Genomic DNA, 18,115 nt, shown 5'->3' on the forward strand with positions numbered 1-18,115 from the left:
TGGTGGTTGAGGCGAGACAGTTGGAGAAGTCGGGTTGGGAAAATTGGCAAAAACATTGGGCGAAGTTTCAAAGAGAAAATCCAAGAAAGCACCTCATCAGACCTTGCTGCAGTGGGCACTGCACTTTACAGCAATGGTATTACAGTGTGTTAAAGAAACCATGGGCAAGTGGGTCCATGACGACTCCCTCGACGGGTCCTGTTCCGATGACGATGGTGGCTGCGGACAACCTCCCGCTCAAAGATTTTGTGCTACAACGAAGCCGGAGCCTCTCATTGATTGGTCACAAGTTCTGTTTCAGCGACATGATTGGATCAGAGTACGTATCAGACAGCAACGGGGCAGCGGGACTTGCAACAACATTCTAGACTCTTTGCCAAAAGGTCTTCTCAAAAACATATAAGAATCGGGCCATCAAGGTGTCCGTCTCGGGTCATGAGGGAGCTTCGAGGAGCAGCTGTACAACCAATTGCTACATTGGTCCACGGCAGAACGCAGGACGACAAGCTACTACCAGTAACAAAAGCACCCTGTCCCACAACAATCATATGTCATTATCGAAACAAGCTCGTTTCATTCCTTCTGGATGGAACTTGGCAGTTTGGTGCTTGTGGTGCTTCGCCGAAGGATAATAAGGAAAGGACGATGAAGCGGTGTTTCAACATACAAAGATTAGGACGATTCCACCACAATGGACCATAAAAGAGGACCATATTACAAACATTGAGGTACTCTACCTTACTGTGTACGATATACCTCAATGCCAGCTCAATAGCGTGTTTACCAAACCCTTGGCAGCCCTCGTGTAATTCCTTCATTCGAGTCCTGTACGAGGGCATAATATCTGGGCGTTTACATGAACCTAACTGAGCCACGACATACATATTTCATCCGAACCAACTCTCGAAGAGGCGGTGCACTCTCACATAGGAGAGAACGGGATTGAAGTAGTGGTCCGAAAGAGCCTGGAGTCTTCATGGGTCTAGGCCTGGGCCCGTCGTGGTTTAGGGTTGCGGTTCCCCTGCACCACCCAGCCCCCCAGCGGCAAGCATCCACTCCCAGTGGAAGTCACTGCGGGGGGTGTCAACTTTAGCGGGATACGCTGAAGCTCTGGTTTATTGCGGGCACTCCCGTCCAGCATGAATAAATAAATGAATTTTTTGACTACATACTATTAATACTAGATAATAAATTGTGCTCGCGGCAATAGCTGAGCATAGGTACATAAGTGTAGGTAAAAGCTTTATAAGTCAGTTAAATGAAATTCTAATATAGTTGTACATTAAAAAATTCTAATATTCTTTATATCTATTAAAAAATCAATGATAGATCTTTATTTTAGGCCTTTTAAATCCCGCAATTATATACTTTTATAAAAGGCAAAAACTGGTCGTTTGGGTTTAAGATTTCTATTTATACTATCTTTATTCTTTAATAACTTGTCTCTCTTTCTCTTAAAACTTAAATATATAAGGGCATGATATGGAAGAGTCGAAGGCAAAGCTAAGATTCCATCTATGACAGAAGATTTCAGATGAGGAGAAGAAAAAAGGAAGAAAACTAGATACAAGCGTTCTATGACAGGCTAGGGTGCATATGCCCAGACGGCCAAACCTACAAAAGATAGGACGATGTTCTGCTTGTAAGGCAGAACTCGAAATGCATACTATATAGCTAATGTCAACCTGTGACACGTTCAAACCCAAATAAATACTTTGGTTGTACCAGCGACAGCAGAACCCACATGTGAGTCGCTAGCTGCTAGCGCCGTCATAAAATATACATATGACTTTCATCCTTAAAGGCTTTTACTTTTACGAAGTACGTAGCGTAGTTAGTACCAAAAGTAACTGAGGTATTTTATACCACTTAAGGATTATAATACGTAATTAAGGAATGAATAAAAAAGTATCCCTTCTTATTATCATAGGTTGACATTGGCTATATAGTGTGCATTCCGAGTTCTGCCTTGCAAGCAGAACATCGTCCTATCTTTTGTAGGTTTGGCCGTCTGGGTATATGCACTCCAGCCTGTCATAGTATGTTCTGCTTGTAAGGCAGAACTCGGAATGCACACTATATAGCTAATGTCAACCTGTGACATATAGCTTCTTTAATTAGTTAGGACGTAGTTAGAGTAAAGGGTAACTAAAGCTATTTATAAAGTAAATAACGTAGCTGGTAAGATTAAATCCTTATATTAGCATTATATTGCATAATTAATAAATTAGTTATGTATTATTGCTAATTAAGACAAAGGAATCGTTTCATTTTTAATATAAAAGAAAGAGTAGAAGAGAAAAATAAAGTTAGTTTCTGAGAGAAGCGGCTTCCTTATGCTAGGTAAGAGTATTGAGAACGCTATAAGCTATATTAATAGTTTTAATAAAACTTTTAACAACTTGGAAACGAATTTGAAGCTCCTAGATAAGCTTCTCATTTACTTTGCGTAGAATAGCGACAATATCGTTCTTAAAAAGCATTATCGTAGCTATTTTTAGGGTTAAAGCAGGTTCTAGGTCCTCTTCGTAGTAGTAGAAAGTTGTAATGACTGTATTAGTATTTTGGCGACGAGTTAAGATACCTAGTCCTGATTAATTTACTCTCGAAAGACGTCCTTTAATTAGCCGGGGCCAGTTCAGAAAAATATTTTTCGGGAGAAAGGGAATGTGGTACTCCCGTCCAGCAATTTCCAAATTAAAACACAACGACCTGGACGGGAAGGAGCTTGAACAGCGCGTTTTCTTCTTGCACCTTTCAAGCTTTCTACTTGACGCGTCAAACTCCCCGCAGTTCTGACTGCTGCAGTGCTGCTTTTCCTTTGAAACTAGGTTTCCACGTTAGTACCCGACTTTCCCACTGCTGACCAGCGGATCACTCATCAATTCAGTTGCTCGACCAGCACTATGATGCTGTGCCAACCGTCATTTGGCAAAAGTCCAAGACGGCCCACGAGCCACACCACAACAGTCGAAACAAAACACCATGGTCACTAGCAAGGGTGCGCAAAGCAAGGGTCGCGCTCAGGAGACGGCACAGAGTAATACCCTCTTCCACCAAGCTGATGTCGATTCCAGCTCCTCTGACGACGACATACCAGCCGAACCCATCCCGAATCACAAACGAAGCCGGACCATCCTGTTCACCGGTCCAACTCTTCGACCCACCAAGAGGCTGCGGAACTCGCGTGAATACATCCCTCTCTCCAAGAGGCTGAAGAGACCCCAAGTCCAAGAGCAATCTGTCGAGGCCAAGGAAATCCAGCAAGATGACGATATCGACGAAGACGAAGACACACTTTTGCACAAGCGGATTTTCGACGTGATGAATGCGTTTACGCAATCACACGACCCTCCTCTTCCTCCCACCGAATCCCAACCCAAGCCACAACCTTCAGCAGCTCCCGTGAAGCGTGGCAGAGGAAGACCTAGAAAACATTCGCTGCCGGCGATTGCACAGCACCAGCCAGCTTCCGGGAAACAACTATCGGAGCGGGCATTGGGACAAATAGAGGCTCTAGCCCAAGAGACATTGGAACCAGTCGAGGCAACCCAGGAAAGAGATAAAATGCGAGATTCTGTGGAAGACGTGTACCATACTGCGTACGAGGCAGTGCAACCAGCAGGAGACCAAGAGTCCCAGCTGCTGAAAGATCTTGACGACAATGTCAACAATGAGAGGCAGCAAGAGGAGATAATTGTACAAGAGGAGGAGGTCAAACAAGAGGAGGATGTCGAACATAAGGTGTATGCCGAACAGAAGGAGGATGTCGAACAAGAGGAGGACACCGAAGATGAGTTAGACTCCGATTCTGATGAAGAGCTTCCATCGCTCTCTAATTGGACGAAGCGGACGGAGAAACAAGCACCTTCTTCAGGCCAGCCAGAACTGCGTCCGGAGCATGCGCGGCCATCACCAGTTCTCGGTAGCGACCCCGCAGACGAGTTCGTGAATGGGGACGATGATCTGTACGAAGTACAAACAGACACAGAGGATGAGGCAAACAATCAACCCCATCGTGCCCCATCAAATCGACTTGACTCTCCACCCGAAGACTTGCTGTTTTTCCGAGCTCCAGGAAGTGTCGACGACTCATACCAGGTTGATATACCTAGCAATACTATCATGCCGCTGCCAAATATCATGGGAAACCCTGGCTGGACGGGCCTCGGCAAAGATTGGGCCGAGACCATCGTACAGCCATACCAAGACGAGACCCGAAAATCAATAACTACGCACGTGGTCAAGCACTTGTGCAAAAAACTCGACGAGATCAAGGTCCTCCTTGATCAAGCTCCCGGAGGAACGTCCCTTCCCAAGCAAAACACATACCTACGAGGCGTACAGGAAGGGATGATCAAAAGCTTAAAGGCAATTCAGGACATTGTCTACATGTGTGAGCAACATCTGACCCCCAATGGGGTGATTGAGCCACGCTACCGCCAATCACTGAGGCAAGACCTGTTTTTATATGGAATTCCCATGTTGGTTTTGGTTTTGTCGAGCGCGTACCATCTTGGTAAAGTGAATGGCGGATATATTTTCGACTTTCCCCGATCTGCTGTATTCACTAGAAGCAGGGTGCAGTATCTCGATTTCATTACCGGTTGGATCAAGCGTCTAGGGACGAAGCTGGTACCCAAGGTTTCAGACGACGAGGACGAGCATTTAGGCTACGTGGGAAGGTTCCAAACCAAGGTGCTGGAAAGGAAGATCATAGGAAACAGGCAGCATTTCATGAAGGTCCTCGGTTCCTGGGAGGAAACACTACGAGAAACCCTAAGCGACATAGACGATGCAGCAACACAACAAGCTGAAGACATCGCCAGGAAAATCGCCCGGGACAAAGCAATCAAGAGGGAACGTCAGGCAGCCCAAGAAGCTGAGCGCGCCAAGAAGGAGGCTCAATACAGAGCATTCGTCTTATCTACACAACGCCCCGGCTCGCAGCTGCAATCTAGGGTACAACAGGGGCAAAGTGTAACACCCAGGTCTACGGCAATACCGCGCTCTTCGGGGGTAGTACCAACAATAGAACTGGCACCCGCACGTCACCACCAGCAGCAGCCTCTAGACAACCCCTACAAGCTTTGGTATCCCAGATGGTCGGAAGAGAAGAGGAGGTGGCTTTTGAAAGAGCTAAGGAGGGTTGGCCCTAGCGTCTCTGATATGGAGTACGAGGACTGGGCTGATTGCCTGCGGAAGCCGATAGAGGAAGTACGGCATGAGGTGAAAATACATAGGGCGGCTGCGTTGGTAGTTGCCTCGAGGAGGGGAAAACAAGTCGAGTGGTGGGCGAGGGGTGTTGATGAGTGAGATGGTCGTTACCTTGCGGTGCAGAGCGATGGATTAGGACTGACGAGCATGGCAGTTATTCTTGATGCCCGACGATTTTAGTGTTTATGATCATTGATTGGGATTCCGAATGACACAGTCAGGTGCGTGGACACTTGTTACCTTGCAAAACATTATCGGCATCTTGTCTTGGAACTGAATGTGTTGACTACAAAAGCATTTCTGGGGCGAGCCATCTTCATCTCCCTCGCACTTTTTGGTACAACAATACAATGCCCAAAGAACTTTTCAAGCTCTGGCCAAACAAAGAAGCTTTCCAGCCCTCTGTGACCTTTTGTGAGTATGGATAATGAGCGATCATTGCTTTGTTCCCCAAGATTCCGAACTGAGCAATGCAGCGTTGTGAACAAAGAAAAGGGGTTGCCGCAACCGACATTTTCCAGGGAGCTTCGTTCTCCTTTCCGGATCTGGAACGAACAAACCGCCGCGATAATTAATTTAGGATCTATTTCACCTTCTATCTTCAATTTTTCCTCTCCATGACACAATCCCGATTCTCCACCTGCAACAACCTCAAGGCTGCTCATCATCACAACCTTGTTTCTCCTTTGGCACAGCACAACAACTCAACCCAGCTCAGCCAGAGAAACAATACAAACGTCACCAAAACGACCATCATCAAACCTTCACCACCAAGACACCCACCGTTCACAACCTCTCAACCTCAAAAATGACTAGCCCACCAACCCCCCTTCCTCCACCCTCCAGCTTCATGAATCCCTCCTCTTCCACCACTCCCCTCTACACTCTCCACAAGCAAGTCTCTCCCCACGTGGTCCTCATCCGGCGCTCCACCGACGGCTCCATCCTCCTCGGCACTCCCTCCCCGTCCGCTTTACTTGCCTCCACCTTCAACCCCTCTTCTTTGAACACCTTCTCGCTGCCCTCCATCACCAAAGCCGCAGACCCAAACATCGTCCGCGAATTACTCAAAGGCGGTATCCACCTCGAAGCCTCCCTATCCTTTCCCTCATCGGTCACGGGCGGTAAATCAACCTCGACCCACGGAATCGGCGCCCCTGAAGCCGCCGCGCGCATCCTCAACCACGAGAATCTCGTTATTCTGCACGGCGAGTGGGTGACGGGCGTGCTAGACGGCATCGGGGCCGTTTTCGGTAACGGGAGCGTGAACCAGAGCCGCATGGCGGGACTCAAGGGACAGACCAAAAGGGTGGTGGATAAGAGCGAGAGGTGGCTGGTTTGGGATTGGTGCGATGCTGGATCGCTGAAAGGGTTGATTGAGTTTTATGGAGGCGGGGTGGGGGAGTGTGTTGTCTGGGGACATTTTCTTGAGCAGTCTACCAAGGGGGGAGGGGATGAAAATAAGAAGAAGAAGAAAAAGAAAAAGGGTGCGTTGCCGCGCAAAGAGGACTTGGGGACGGTGGTGACGAAGGGGAAGCTGAGTCAGGTTAAAGAGGGAGCGGGATTTTTGCCGGAGAGTTTAGTGTGGCATGTTGCCTTGGGTGTTCTTCGTGCGCTGATGTTCTTGCATGAGGGCAAACGGGACGTTGTGAGCGTTGAGAGGGATCCGCTCACGGGAAACTTTAAGAGGGTGAGGAAAGTCCACGGTCCGCCGGAGACGGAACCGGATTGGTTGCCTATTTTGCACAGAGATGTCCGGGCGGAAAATATCTACTTGCAGCATCCGAGGGGGGTAGAGACGTATGGGGCAGTGAAGCTGGGTGGGTTTGAACATTGTTATGTTGGTGGTGCGGTGGTGATGGCGAATGATGAGGAGGAGGAGGTCGGGGAGAGGGTGCCGCTTGTGGCAATGGAGAGGGATTTAGCGACAGAAGTGGTGGGGGAGAAGGAGTTGAGGGATCGGTGGTTGGAATGGGAAGGTCGGAATGAGGGGGAGGGGGTTCCTGATGTGGTATGTTTTTCTTTCTTTTTCTTTCTCTCTCTGTTCTATCGCTGTTTCTGTTCCCGATGCATGAGAACCATGATCAAGTTTTGGAAATGATGATGCTAACGAAACAAAACAAAAACAGGCCATACGCCCCTACACCCGCGGCAACGACCTCTACGCCCTCGGCACCATTTTGTATCACATGATGGTCGGCCGCGCCCTTCCCCCAGTGCCCGAAGAGTGTCACCTCTGCGGCTGTCACCACGTCCAATTCTTGACCGGCGCCGCCGACGAGAGGAAGAAAGCTTGCGTCCACGCGACGTGCGACTACCAAGATGTCAACCACGAGGTCCAAATCGGCCAGCTCATCTACGTCAGCGGTAACGGGCAGCGGGGAAAATACTCCAAGAATCTGGCCGGTCTGGTGGGTCTGCTGTTGAGACAGTACAGAAGCGATGAGATGAGGGCCAGTGATCTCATGGATAGGATCGCGTGGAAAGCGTACGAAGCGTGGAGAGCGTCGAGCCCGGATGGAAGGAGGTACAAGGATGCGACGGATGATATGATGTTTAGGAAGAATAATGAGATTGTAGCGAGGAGGAATTTGGCGGTTGCTCAGCAGGGTGGTCAGGTTATGGATGTGTAGGTGGGAAGCATAGGATGTAAACGGGAAGATGGAAAGGGGGATACAAGATATGTACGATGTATGCGGTGGCAGTTTTGGGTTATAGAAGGGTAGTTTTCCAAGGTAATTTTATCGAACAGCTTAAACAGCTGCATGGCGCAGCGGAAGCGCGCCGGGCTCATAACCCGGAGGTCACTCGATCGAAACGAGTTGCAGCTAAACTTTTTCTTTTTTCCTTGTTTTTTCCGTTCGACTTTTTCCCTGGGATCTGCTGCTGGGTTTAGTATCCCACTTTTCCCCAGTCAAGGTGGAGATTCATCATGTTAACTTGTAGGTTCCGTTTTCTGTATCTTGCAAAGTGACTTCTTGATCACATTTCCGTGTCTCCTTAATTATAATATCAAGCAATTTTTAGCTCTTCTTATCATGATCTGAAGCTTCCCTTTTTAGTTCCTTCTCGTGAGTCACGTTGGACGATACATATCAGGTCCAAGGGGTACCCTAACCCTCCACCCATGCTCTAGAACGAGGCTGTAAGGGAAGTTTGAAGCTCTTATCTTATCGATAAGTTACCGTGACCTCGCCTTCTCCACAACCACTTCCCTCTCCGGGTCTCTTGTTCCCAGTTCCACAAAGCAACGTTGCGACACTGCAGTGAACATCGGATTTCATTGTGCCATTGCTGGACAAACATCATACCACTATACGACCTCTCTGGACAATTACATCTGTACACTAACGACATACCGCCCTATTACAAGCACCTCACACGCCTAGCTCGTCTCGGACATTCGCCGACCCCAACAAGTTACCAGCGGCAGTTCGTCCCCGACCCGCCCACAACGAGACACCAAACTCCATTGAACAACACAACGAACCCACCCAAGCGATAAGGGTACCTCAACGGACGACCCATCACTCCACGCTCTCTTCTGCGCCGCTTCTCTTTTGTTCCCAAACATCACCATTGTCGAAACAGAGGCCGTCCTCAACTATTACTCGGCGCATAACTCTACCACGATCCATCGGTCTCAAATACCCCGACAATGTCACCTCCAACCGCCCCTGGCGCCGGCGCTCCACCCCCCTTCTCCTCGACCCCAGACCCCACTCCGGCGACTACAGCGGCGATAAGCAACCTGATGCCGCCTCCCCCGCCTCTGCTCCTCAGCAAGCGCGTCACTGCTTTCCTCCACGCAAACCTCTCGCCATATGTTCGAACGGCGGCGCTGACCACCCCCGCGGGGAAACTGCTCGCCCATGCTAGTAACGGCCTGAGCGCCGGCGCGCTGAGGCGACAATGCGCCGTGGCCGCTTCGCTTTGGGGGCTTCATCACCCTTCAGGCTCCGGATACGGTGGTGGCGATGGCGCGCATGCGGCAGAGGACCACCATGTCATTGGGAGTCCAACAGGGAGCACAGCTAGTCAGAGCACAGTCGGGACAGTAAGAGGGGGCGCAGCAGGAGGCGGCGGCGGGCTAAGGGCGCGGCCAGTGCCCGGACAGGCGGTCACGGTACAAATGGACAACGGCCTGGTGTTTGTCATTAGGAGGTTGAGGTGCGGTATGCTGTTCATATGCATGGGTGGTGAAGAGGGAAACGGCGGCAATGGGAAACAGTCAGGGGAGACGGAAGCGAACGGGGAGGGGCCGCCAACATCACAACTTGACCCCGGTCACCAACATCACCTCCCCTTGCGCGCGGGACCACATCGGACACCTACATCATCGTCAGCAACGTCGGCGAGGTTGAAGAGGGAAGCGGATCTTCCTGGGGAAAACACGCCCCTTAGCACATCCAACAACACGGTGCCATCTGCGTCGACTAGCCAAGGCAGCAACACCAATGCCGTCAACAATGCCACGGCGGCAGCCCGGGGCCCATCAGCCTCGAGTGTCAGGGCGATGAGGAGGCAAGTGGAGGAGTTGGCACGGTGGTTGGATGAGCGGCTAGGAACACTGTATGTGCCGGAGGAGGGCATCGGCCTCGGATTTGGAGGGTCTCCTGGAGTGGAAGTGCGCTAGAAAAAGTACAATGACTTGATGACGACTTGGGGATGAGGCGCAAAAGCGAATACCATTTTGGAGTTACATAATATCTTAATAGAGATGTATCAAACGAGTTAAGAGATACGGGAAGGTGTTTGTCAATATCAGGTGGCAGAGGAACGTTTCGAAGACTAGAATTGTTACGGGTAGTCTGGGCAGACCAACAAGACTGGTCGAAGAAAGGAGAAACAAAATCCAGAATGGAACCGGGCTGAGATAGAGACGCAATGATGTCTCGGGGTTTGTGGGCTTCCATAAAGCGACATTGCATCATCAATACCCAGCGGAAGGGCAGAGGTCGGGTACCTTACATTAGCCAAACGCAAGACATGTTTTGGGTTTGTACCGGCTTTTTGACCATTGGTACCATTCTGTCAGCCGTATTGAACCACTTTTTATACACCATTGGATGATCTTGTCTTTCAAGGTAACTGTTTTGATCCTTCAATCTCGATCATTGTGAAGGGTGCCCGACCCTCGTCCGAACCTTGGGGTCTTTGTTTACGCCAACATAGAGTGTCCCCAGCGACCCCTTTCCCGCCAATCTGCTCCCCGCAAACCCCTATGACGACAGTGGGGCCCAGCGCTTATCGGAGCCCAAGCAACTGTCATAAGGAACACCTCTGATAGCTAGAGGTATTCCCCCATTTGAGAACTTCCCCTTGAACAACCTCGAAAGAACGAATTCAACAACAATCACAAACCACACATCCATCCAGAAGACGAACGACTATGACCATGGATACAAAATTCAAACCCCCCGGGCCTCCCGCCGGCTCCTCCTCCTCATCTCCAACGACCTTACCGGCCCTCCCCAAGCTCGAAATCCTCAACCCCTCCTCCACCCTCCCCTCCCACCGCTTCCTCCGCCCAGCCAAGCGCATCAACGAAGGCCTCGACGTCTCGCAGTTCCTCACCTCCAAAGCCTACCGCGACATCGGCGTTTGGATCCTCCAACTTAACCACGCTCTTGTTCCACGAGTTATCAAGAAGTCCCCAGCTGCTGCGACAGCTTCAGCTTCCACCTCCTCCGAACCCAAAACTGAATCCACCGAAGAAGACAAACAGCCAAAGGCAGAGGAGGAACCACCCAAAGACGCACTAACTGCCAAGCTCCAATCACTACACAAGAAGAAGGACGAGCAACGGCCAAGGGAGGAGATTAGGACGTTCCCTCTACCTAAGGGGGATGAAGTTAAGGAAGAGGAACCCGAATCGATACAGAAACTCCAGCGCCTGCTCAAAAAAGTGGAAGCAATCATCGACGAGGCGCCGCCTAATCCTGGCCCGAGACGGTTCGGCAACGTGAGCTTTAGGACGTGGCATAAGATTTTGGAGCAGAGGGCGGAGGGGTTGTTGAGGGAGTATTTGCCTGGTGGGGTTTTGAGGTGGGAGACTGGTGGTGGTGGGGAGAAGAAGGAGGGGGTAAAGAAGAAGGAGGAGGAGGAGGGGTGGGAAGAGGAGGGGGCTGACACGGAGACGGAAGGTGATGGTAGCGCTGACAGTGATAAAAAGACAAATGAGCAGAAGACGCAAGAGGTTGTGGGGCCGTTGGAAGAGCTGAAAGCGTATTTCCTTGGTGGCTTTGGGAGTGCGCAACGGCTGGATTACGGAACGGGACACGAGTTGAGCTTCATGATGTTTCTTGGTGGACTGTGGAAGCTGGGTGGGTTTGAGGGAGAGGAGAATGATGAGGATGGGGAGGTGGAGAGGAGGATTGTGTTGGGGGTTGTTGAGCCGTATGTTTTTCCCCTTCTCCCCTCCAGCTTTACGTTACTGACGAATACTTGACAGCTACCTCCGCGTCATCCGCCGCCTGATCCTAACCTACACGCTCGAACCCGCCGGCTCCCACGGCGTCTGGGGTCTCGACGACCACTCCTTCATCCCGTACATCTTCGGCTCAGCGCAATACACGCGCCCCATCTCGTCTCCAAACGAACCCACGCCCCTCGAGGGTTCCGTCCCCAACGCGCCCAAGCCGGGGGACATCACCAAGCCCACGGCCGTGGAGCGCTACCGCACCGAAAACATGTACTTCTCCGCCATCGGCTTCATCAACGACGTCAAGAAGGGCCCCTTCTGGGAACACAGCCCCATCCTGTTCGACGTGTCGGGCATCAAGGACGGCTGGGGCAAGATCAACAAGGGCATGATCAAGATGTTCAACGCCGAGGTGCTGAGCAAGTTCCCCGTCGTGCAGCATTTCCCGTTTGGAAGCCTGTTTCGGTGGGAGCAGGATCCGCAGGCGGGAACACCGGTGCAGAGCGTGCACATGCAGAACCAGCCGGTTGCTTCTTCGGCTGCGGCGGCGGCGGTTACGGGTGGTGTGGGGATTCCTACCGAGAGACCGTCAGGGACGGCGGCGCCTTGGGCTCAAACCCAGGCACCCGGTGTCGCCAGCGGTGGTGGTCCAGGGACGACAGCGCCTTGGGCCCAAAAGCCTTCCTCTGCCCCTGGTCCTGGAGGTATTACAGGGACGGCGGCGCCTTGGGCTCGTGCACCTACTCAGGCTCCTACTCAAGCACCTGGTGCTGGAGCGGGCATGGCTCCCCCGATGACAGCCGCACCATGGGCAAGGTCATCAGGAGCGGGAGCAGGAGCGGAAGTTGGACCATCCGCGGCAAACAGGTTCACGCCATACAAGCCTACTGGAGTGCCGGGAGGGGCCCCAGATACGGGACCTGCGCCGCCGGAGTCGTTCCGGAGTGGGACGCCGGGGACCGCGAGTAATCAGTTTGCGGTGACGAAGGCGCCGTGGGCCAAGTAAGTAGTGGTGTTCAAACCAGGAGGCAAGTGCCATTTCTCTCCAAAGTGCCTGTATAGATAAACAGGCTCATAGGTACATAGATGAACGATACCCATTATGTACTTTCGGTTGTTCGGGCAAAAACATTCAACAGTTCCATACAGTCGGAACAGTACCTACGGTGCAACGTAAGCCTATTGATCCAATATCGACACCAAGGCCCAAGTGCCGTCCGTGATGCCATTTGAGGCCAGTGACGAACGGCTCATGAAGGTTTGAAGCCTTTGGGGGTTTGTCGGCCAGTACCGAATTGAAGCATAGCTTGGAACAACAATTAGTCTCAGAAGGGATCGAGTATGACGGCAGCCAGAAGCCATCTAGCCCAACATCACAATCAAGAATCCACTGATATCAAGTCAAGTTTGATAGCATCTATTAGCTTATCTCTACACTCTAGCTGAAACAATTTTTGATCCTCCTCCTTTCTACCACACCTTCTGGACTCATCCATCCCCATTAAAAGTCCAGCAACTACCCCGTTTCTTATGGGCAGTATAATATGGACAATGACGACGATGCTGGTGGTCTATATCCCTTCCCTTCGCTTCCTTCCCAGTTTTGTTCGATAACGACTGGGCTCTAAAACCTTCGCTCTTGTTACTGTCTCGAAAGAACGAGAGGAATGTGTTCCCTCAAGTAAGATGTCCAAGCTTAACCTCTCATTCTGTGGAAGCTAGCTCGACTGAAGAAACCCGACATTCCAGAGTCCAGACCAATGGCAGATAATCACTTTTGGCCAGTTTTTCCCTCCCTAACCGTAAAACGCCAAGTCGTTGATAAAACATAGGAAAACATAATCATCCCCCCCGTCAGATGGCCAAACCCGGTAAGATGATGTGAAACCAGGCTCCAACACCAAGAGACAAAAAGAAAAGCAAGTCTGTCAATACATGAGGATGACTTCGTATCAATATCATACCGAGATACTGCCCGTAAAAGTCGTCATGCACACAAGGGGATAACAGAGATTCCCCTGCTGGAGATACTTGCTAAATCCATCCACTGCCACTTTGGCCATCGCACCGTGATGGGGTTGCATGGGATCGGGAGAGATTAAATCATAATTGTCGTCAAGCGAAGTGTGGTATCAAATAAACTTTTCCGGACCCCCCGTTGCGAGATCGACCCTAGAGAGTTGAATGGAGAACATGAAAAACATCTGAGAAACACCTATGCAGGTGCGTGGGAAATCATCCATCGCTCAGGCACATTTAAGCCTTCTGCTCCTCCGGCTTCTGCTCCTCCGCCTTGGGGGCAGCCTGCTCGCCGTTGGCCTCAGCGGGCTGCTGAGTAGGCTGCTGGCCCTGAGTCTTGAGGTACTCGTCATAAACGGCAAGAGCCTCCTGGACCTTGACGTTAAGAGCGTTATCATCCTCGAAGCTAAGACGAATTGGTCAGTATTGTGTTCAAAAGAGCAAAGAATGAGGAGCCAAAACTTACAGGTTGATCAACTCAGCGTTGTCCATCTCGAGGAGCATGCCGGTGATCTTGCCAGCAAGAGCGGGCTGAATGGCCTGGATCTTGGGGAAGAGGTTCTCGCCAATGATCTGCTTCTGGGCCTGGGGGTCCTGAGTGGTAGCGAGCTGAGCCTGGAGGAAAGAGCCAGCGCTGAGGTCGGCAGGAGCGCCGGGGACGGGGGAGGCACCACGGCCGGCAGCCATGAAGTTGGCGTTGCCGCGAGGAGTGCCACGGCCGCCACCGTTCTGGGGACGACCGGCAGGGGGGTAGCCGGGAACGGCAGGGGCGCCCTGGAGACCCTGGGGAATACCGGCGGGGATGCCCTGAGGGCCCCGGCCAGCGGGACCGCCACGGCCACCACCAAGAGCACCAACCTGGCCCATGGCAGCCATGTACTGAGGGGTGTTAGGAGGGAAAGCACCAGGACCGAACTGGTTGATGGGGTAGCCCATGGGGGGCATCTGCTGGGGAGGGACGCCACCGCGGCCACCCTGCTGGTAAGGGTACTGGCCAGGGCGACCACCCTGAACGGGGATACCACCCTGGGGGAAGGGGACGCCACGACCGCCAGGGGCGGGCATGAAACCGGGCTGCTGGCCAGCGTAGTAGACAGGAGCCTGCATGTACTGCTGGGGCATACCAGCCTGGGCAGCGGCCTGCTGCATGCGGAGCTGGTTGCGAGCCTGGATGCTGGCCTCGAGCTGGCTCTTGCGGACATCCTTGCGCTGGGCAAGAGCGACATAGAGGGGCTTGCCATCGACCATGCGCTGGTTCATCTCAGTGACGGCCTTGGTGGCGTCATCGGGGTTGCTGAAGCAGACGAAGCCGAAGCCCTTGCTCTTGCCGAGCTTGCGGTCACCCTTCTTCTCGGTCTTCTTCTCAGCAGAACCCTCCTTCTCCTCCTCCTCCTTGGTCTCGCCCTCCTTCTTGTTCTCCTTGTCCTTCTCATCCTTCTCCTCGCCCTCGATGAGAGAATCGCGCATGACCTTGGCGGAGGTGATGGGGCCATACTCGGAGAACATGGCACGGAGCTTCTCATCATCGACATCATCACCGAGGTTCTTGATGTACAGGTTGACACCCTGGTACTTGTTGGCCTTCTCGAGGCGGGCAGCCTCGTAAGACCTGCGGAGCTCCTCCTCGCGCTCGTGCTTCTTCTGGGCACGACCGACGTAGAGGTCCTGGCCACGGAAGTCCTTGCCGTTGAGATCATCAACAGCCTTGGCAGCAGCCTCGTGGGTGGTGAAGTTGACGAAACCGAAGCCACGGGTCTTGCCCTCCTGGTCGCGGGCAAGGGAGGAAGAAGTGACCTCACCGAACTTCTCGAAGAGCTCACGGAACTCGTCGTCGGTGACCTCGTGGTTAATGTTCTTGACATAAACGTTGGTGAAGTTGGCCTTCATCTCCTCGAACTTGCTCTGGCGGTCCTTCTTGGGAATGTGGTGGCCGACGTAGACCTTCTTCTCGTTCAGAAGCATGCCGTTGACGTGCTTGATGGCCTGGGAAGCAGCCTCATCGGTCTCGTAGTGGACGAAACCGTAGCCCTTGGAGTTACCGTGCTCGTCCTGGGCAACCTTGCAAGAAAGGATGTTGCCGAAGGCAGCGAAGGTGTCGTGAAGAGCCTTGTTGTCAATGGCAGCATCGAGGTTCTTGATGAAGATGTTGCCGGCACCGGTCTTGCGGAGGGCGGGGTCACGCTGGGACCACATGATGCGGCAAGGGCGTCCCTTGATGAGGGTGTAGTTGAGCTCCTCAAGGGCCTTCTCGCCATCAGCGGTGGTGTTGTAGTTGACGTAGGCGTAGCCGAGGGAGCGACGGGTGACAGCATCGCGGCAGACACGGATGGAAGCGACGGAGCCGATCTGGGAGAAGAGCTCGAAGAGCATGGCCTCGGTGACGGAGGGGTCAAGCTCGCCGACATAGAGGGAGGCGGAAGCCTGAGGGTGAGGGGCGGCAGTGGGGGTGGGAGCAGCCTCAGCACCCTCGGCCTGGCCCTCAGCGGGGGCGACGGAGGTGTCGATGGTGGCCGGGGCAGCGGCCTTGTTCTCGAGGCTGGTGTTGCCGAGGTCAGCGGCGAGCTGGTCGACAGCGGCGTTGGTAGTGGCAGCCATTTTTGCTGGTTGAACTGTAGATTCTGTATGATGGATGGAACCGTCAGCGTCTGTGTCTGCGTGTGGCTCTTGGTCAAGTCGCGGAGGGGTAACTGATGTCGACAGACGACAACAGCGGAAGGAAGGAGGAAGACGAGGAGAGTCTCGATTGACGTGACGTTGGGCTGGCGGACGGGCGGCACTGGCGGCGACCACGACAACGACGACGACGACAAGGCAGATGAGGAATTGATAGTGCGACGGGCTGGCAACGTACCAAAGATCTAGAGTTGTGTGGAGACTGTAAAACCGGCGCGGAGAACGGGCGACGGTATCGACAAAGAGGGAGGATGAACTCGACTGGTCAAGGACGAGATTCGGGAGAGGGAAAGGAAGACTTGGTGGACTTGGAGACTTGGGTAAATGTCTTCCAAAAAAAGGTGGGCGGGTTTGGTGGGTTTTATGGGGTTTGGTATTGATGGGGGGGGATTTCTCTTTTTTCGGCGATTTTCAAATTTTTTTGGTGAGGTTTTGTTTGTCACAGAAAAGAAGTAGACAGAACAGAGACCGGAGGGTAAATGTTCGTACTTATCTGACTTCTTTCTGGCTTCGGTTTGGAGGAGTTTCCTGGGGATAAAGGGCGTGAGGTTCGCTGAAGAAAGAAGAGGAGGAGAAAGAGGGCAAGAAGCAACAGCGCCCGGATGGCTCATGTCTTAATGCGGAGGTCAGATTTTTTTCTTTCCCACCCACGCATGCTGCCGCCGCGCACTGTGCTGCGCCCCTCCCAGCCGGTGAATGTGCGGTTAGGGCGGTCAAAATATGCAGTTACCGGGACGCAAAACCTTGATTCATCAATGGAACCGCGGCGAACTTTTGCTCATTCCCTTTGCAGAGGAGAGAGAACGGACCACCCAAACGTGCGACTGCCCATTTTCTGGCGCTTGCTTCACCGGGCATCAAGTATCAAACATAGGCGACCATGCCAGACGACTCATGCCAACAACAGGACATGGGCACCTATTCATGAACCCTGGAGGGTCTGTATGAAACCCTGCGTTTCACTCGCATCCATTAATTGGTATAGTATCGTGAGATTCACTTGCCGTGCGTTTAAGGGATATCCCATCTCAGATTGGACGTTGACTGGAGATGCAATTACAACCCGGACAGCAGTGTGCTGGATTTGGCACTGGGTCACTGGCGTCTTCTGTCCCATCACCATGGAACAATGCTAACGACCGCCTCACCTTTCTGGAAGTGGGCTAGCAAACGGCATTGCTGCTGCATTCGTGCCACATGATTTCACACACAAAACTGTCATCAAAAAAATACCTTCACTCCGGTTTACCCCCAGCGGGCAACCCCCAATATTTCCATCTGGTTACAAAATGGGAAAGACATTGTTGGCATGCCGCGCACGGAACCTTGGATGGGGCAACTTGGCTGGATGAGCTGCCATATGCCAGGATGTTGCAATTCTACGTTTGTTAGCCAGCGGCAAAAAGTCTGGAATATCTTACTCGAGCAGTTCGAGCATAGTTACACATCCTCTACACGCCTAGGTAGCATATACGCCATATGGATCTGTTGAGGTCGGTGTTGTTGTGGTGATTGGTCCAAGTGCCTGCCGTCCAAAATTCATACGAACACCCGAACCAGTTGTTCCTTCTATTGCTGAGGTACCTTTCACGCCAATTCCAAGTGTGGCAGTACCTCTTGCCTTGTGTCCGGTTGAGTTCAGATGGAACAGGAAAGGATTGATATGCAGATATCGCTATATCAAGACTCTCATTGTTATCGCGGGACAAAGCGTGCAGCATTGGCACGGCCCCTCAATCAATCATGAAGTCAAGTGAAATGGAAGGAAGGCGGGAGCAAAGC

The 18,115-nt window shown here is 52.2% G+C and overlaps 5 protein-coding genes and 1 non-coding gene across 6 annotated transcripts; 5 read left to right on the forward strand and 1 right to left on the reverse strand.

Annotated features, from left to right (window-relative positions):
• Positions 1-2,953: 2,953 nt before the first annotated feature.
• SMAC4_03449 (uncharacterized protein) lies at positions 2,954-5,581 on the forward strand. Its single transcript, XM_003353084.2, has one exon. It carries the CDS (start codon positions 2,986-2,988, stop codon positions 5,314-5,316), a length of 2,331 nt encoding a protein of 776 aa, XP_003353132.1. The 5' UTR covers positions 2,954-2,985; the 3' UTR covers positions 5,317-5,581.
• Positions 5,582-5,770: 189 nt separating this feature from the next.
• SMAC4_03448 (uncharacterized protein) lies at positions 5,771-7,954 on the forward strand. Its single transcript, XM_066089948.1, has 2 exons — positions 5,771-7,228; positions 7,347-7,954. The coding sequence occupies exons 1-2, from the start codon at positions 6,026-6,028 to the stop codon at positions 7,848-7,850; spliced, it is 1,707 nt and encodes a 568-aa protein (XP_065947680.1). The 5' UTR covers positions 5,771-6,025; the 3' UTR covers positions 7,851-7,954.
• A 22-nt stretch (positions 7,955-7,976) lies between these two features.
• On the forward strand, positions 7,977-8,048 carry SMAC4_14065. The gene has a single exon. It is a non-coding gene; the product is annotated as a tRNA-Met (tRNA).
• An 827-nt stretch (positions 8,049-8,875) lies between these two features.
• On the forward strand, positions 8,876-10,174 carry SMAC4_03447 (uncharacterized protein; the record flags this gene model as incomplete). Its single annotated transcript, XM_003353082.2, has 1 exon — positions 8,876-10,174. One exon carries the CDS (start codon positions 8,876-8,878, stop codon positions 9,851-9,853), a length of 978 nt encoding a protein of 325 aa, XP_003353130.1. The 3' UTR covers positions 9,854-10,174.
• Positions 10,175-10,582: 408 nt separating this feature from the next.
• Positions 10,583-12,794, forward strand: SMAC4_03446 (uncharacterized protein). The gene is made up of 2 exons (XM_003353081.2): positions 10,583-11,616; positions 11,672-12,794. The coding sequence occupies exons 1-2, from the start codon at positions 10,610-10,612 to the stop codon at positions 12,645-12,647; spliced, it is 1,983 nt and encodes a 660-aa protein (XP_003353129.2). The 5' UTR covers positions 10,583-10,609; the 3' UTR covers positions 12,648-12,794.
• A 239-nt stretch (positions 12,795-13,033) lies between these two features.
• On the reverse strand, positions 13,034-16,945 carry SMAC4_03445 (uncharacterized protein). The gene is made up of 3 exons (XM_066089947.1): positions 16,512-16,945; positions 14,127-16,278; positions 13,034-14,066 (listed from the first exon to the last, which is right to left on the reverse strand). The coding sequence occupies exons 2-3, from the start codon at positions 16,253-16,255 to the stop codon at positions 13,898-13,900; spliced, it is 2,298 nt and encodes a 765-aa protein (XP_065947681.1). The 5' UTR covers positions 16,256-16,278; positions 16,512-16,945; the 3' UTR covers positions 13,034-13,897.
• Between the last annotated feature and the right edge of the window lie 1,170 nt (positions 16,946-18,115).

Source organism: Sordaria macrospora, chromosome 7 (assembly GCF_033870435.1).
Source record: "Sordaria macrospora chromosome 7, complete sequence".
NCBI classification, from domain to species: Eukaryota; Fungi; Ascomycota; class Sordariomycetes; order Sordariales; family Sordariaceae; genus Sordaria; species Sordaria macrospora.

What these genes read in the sequence shown, in the direction of transcription:
- SMAC4_03449 (XM_003353084.2), top strand. Translation starts at nt 2,986, where the DNA reads ATGGTCACTAGCAAGGGTGCGCAAAGCAAGGGTCGCGCTCAGGAGACG.
- SMAC4_03448 (XM_066089948.1), top strand. Translation starts at nt 6,026, where the DNA reads ATGACTAGCCCACCAACCCCCCTTCCTCCACCCTCCAGCTTCATGAAT. An exon ending in GGGAGGGGGTTCCTGATGTG is followed by an intron (nt 7,229 to 7,346) that starts GTATGTTTTTCT and finishes AAACAAAAACAG; the next exon opens with GCCATACGCCCCTACACCCG.
- SMAC4_03445 (XM_066089947.1), bottom strand. Translation starts at nt 16,255, where the DNA reads ATGGCTGCCACTACCAACGCCGCTGTCGACCAGCTCGCCGCTGACCTC. An exon ending in AACGCTGAGTTGATCAACCT is followed by an intron (nt 14,067 to 14,126) that starts GTAAGTTTTGGC and finishes AATTCGTCTTAG; the next exon opens with CTTCGAGGATGATAACGCTC.
- SMAC4_03446 (XM_003353081.2), top strand. Translation starts at nt 10,610, where the DNA reads ATGACCATGGATACAAAATTCAAACCCCCCGGGCCTCCCGCCGGCTCC. An exon ending in GTGTTGGGGGTTGTTGAGCC is followed by an intron (nt 11,617 to 11,671) that starts GTATGTTTTTCC and finishes AATACTTGACAG; the next exon opens with CTACCTCCGCGTCATCCGCC.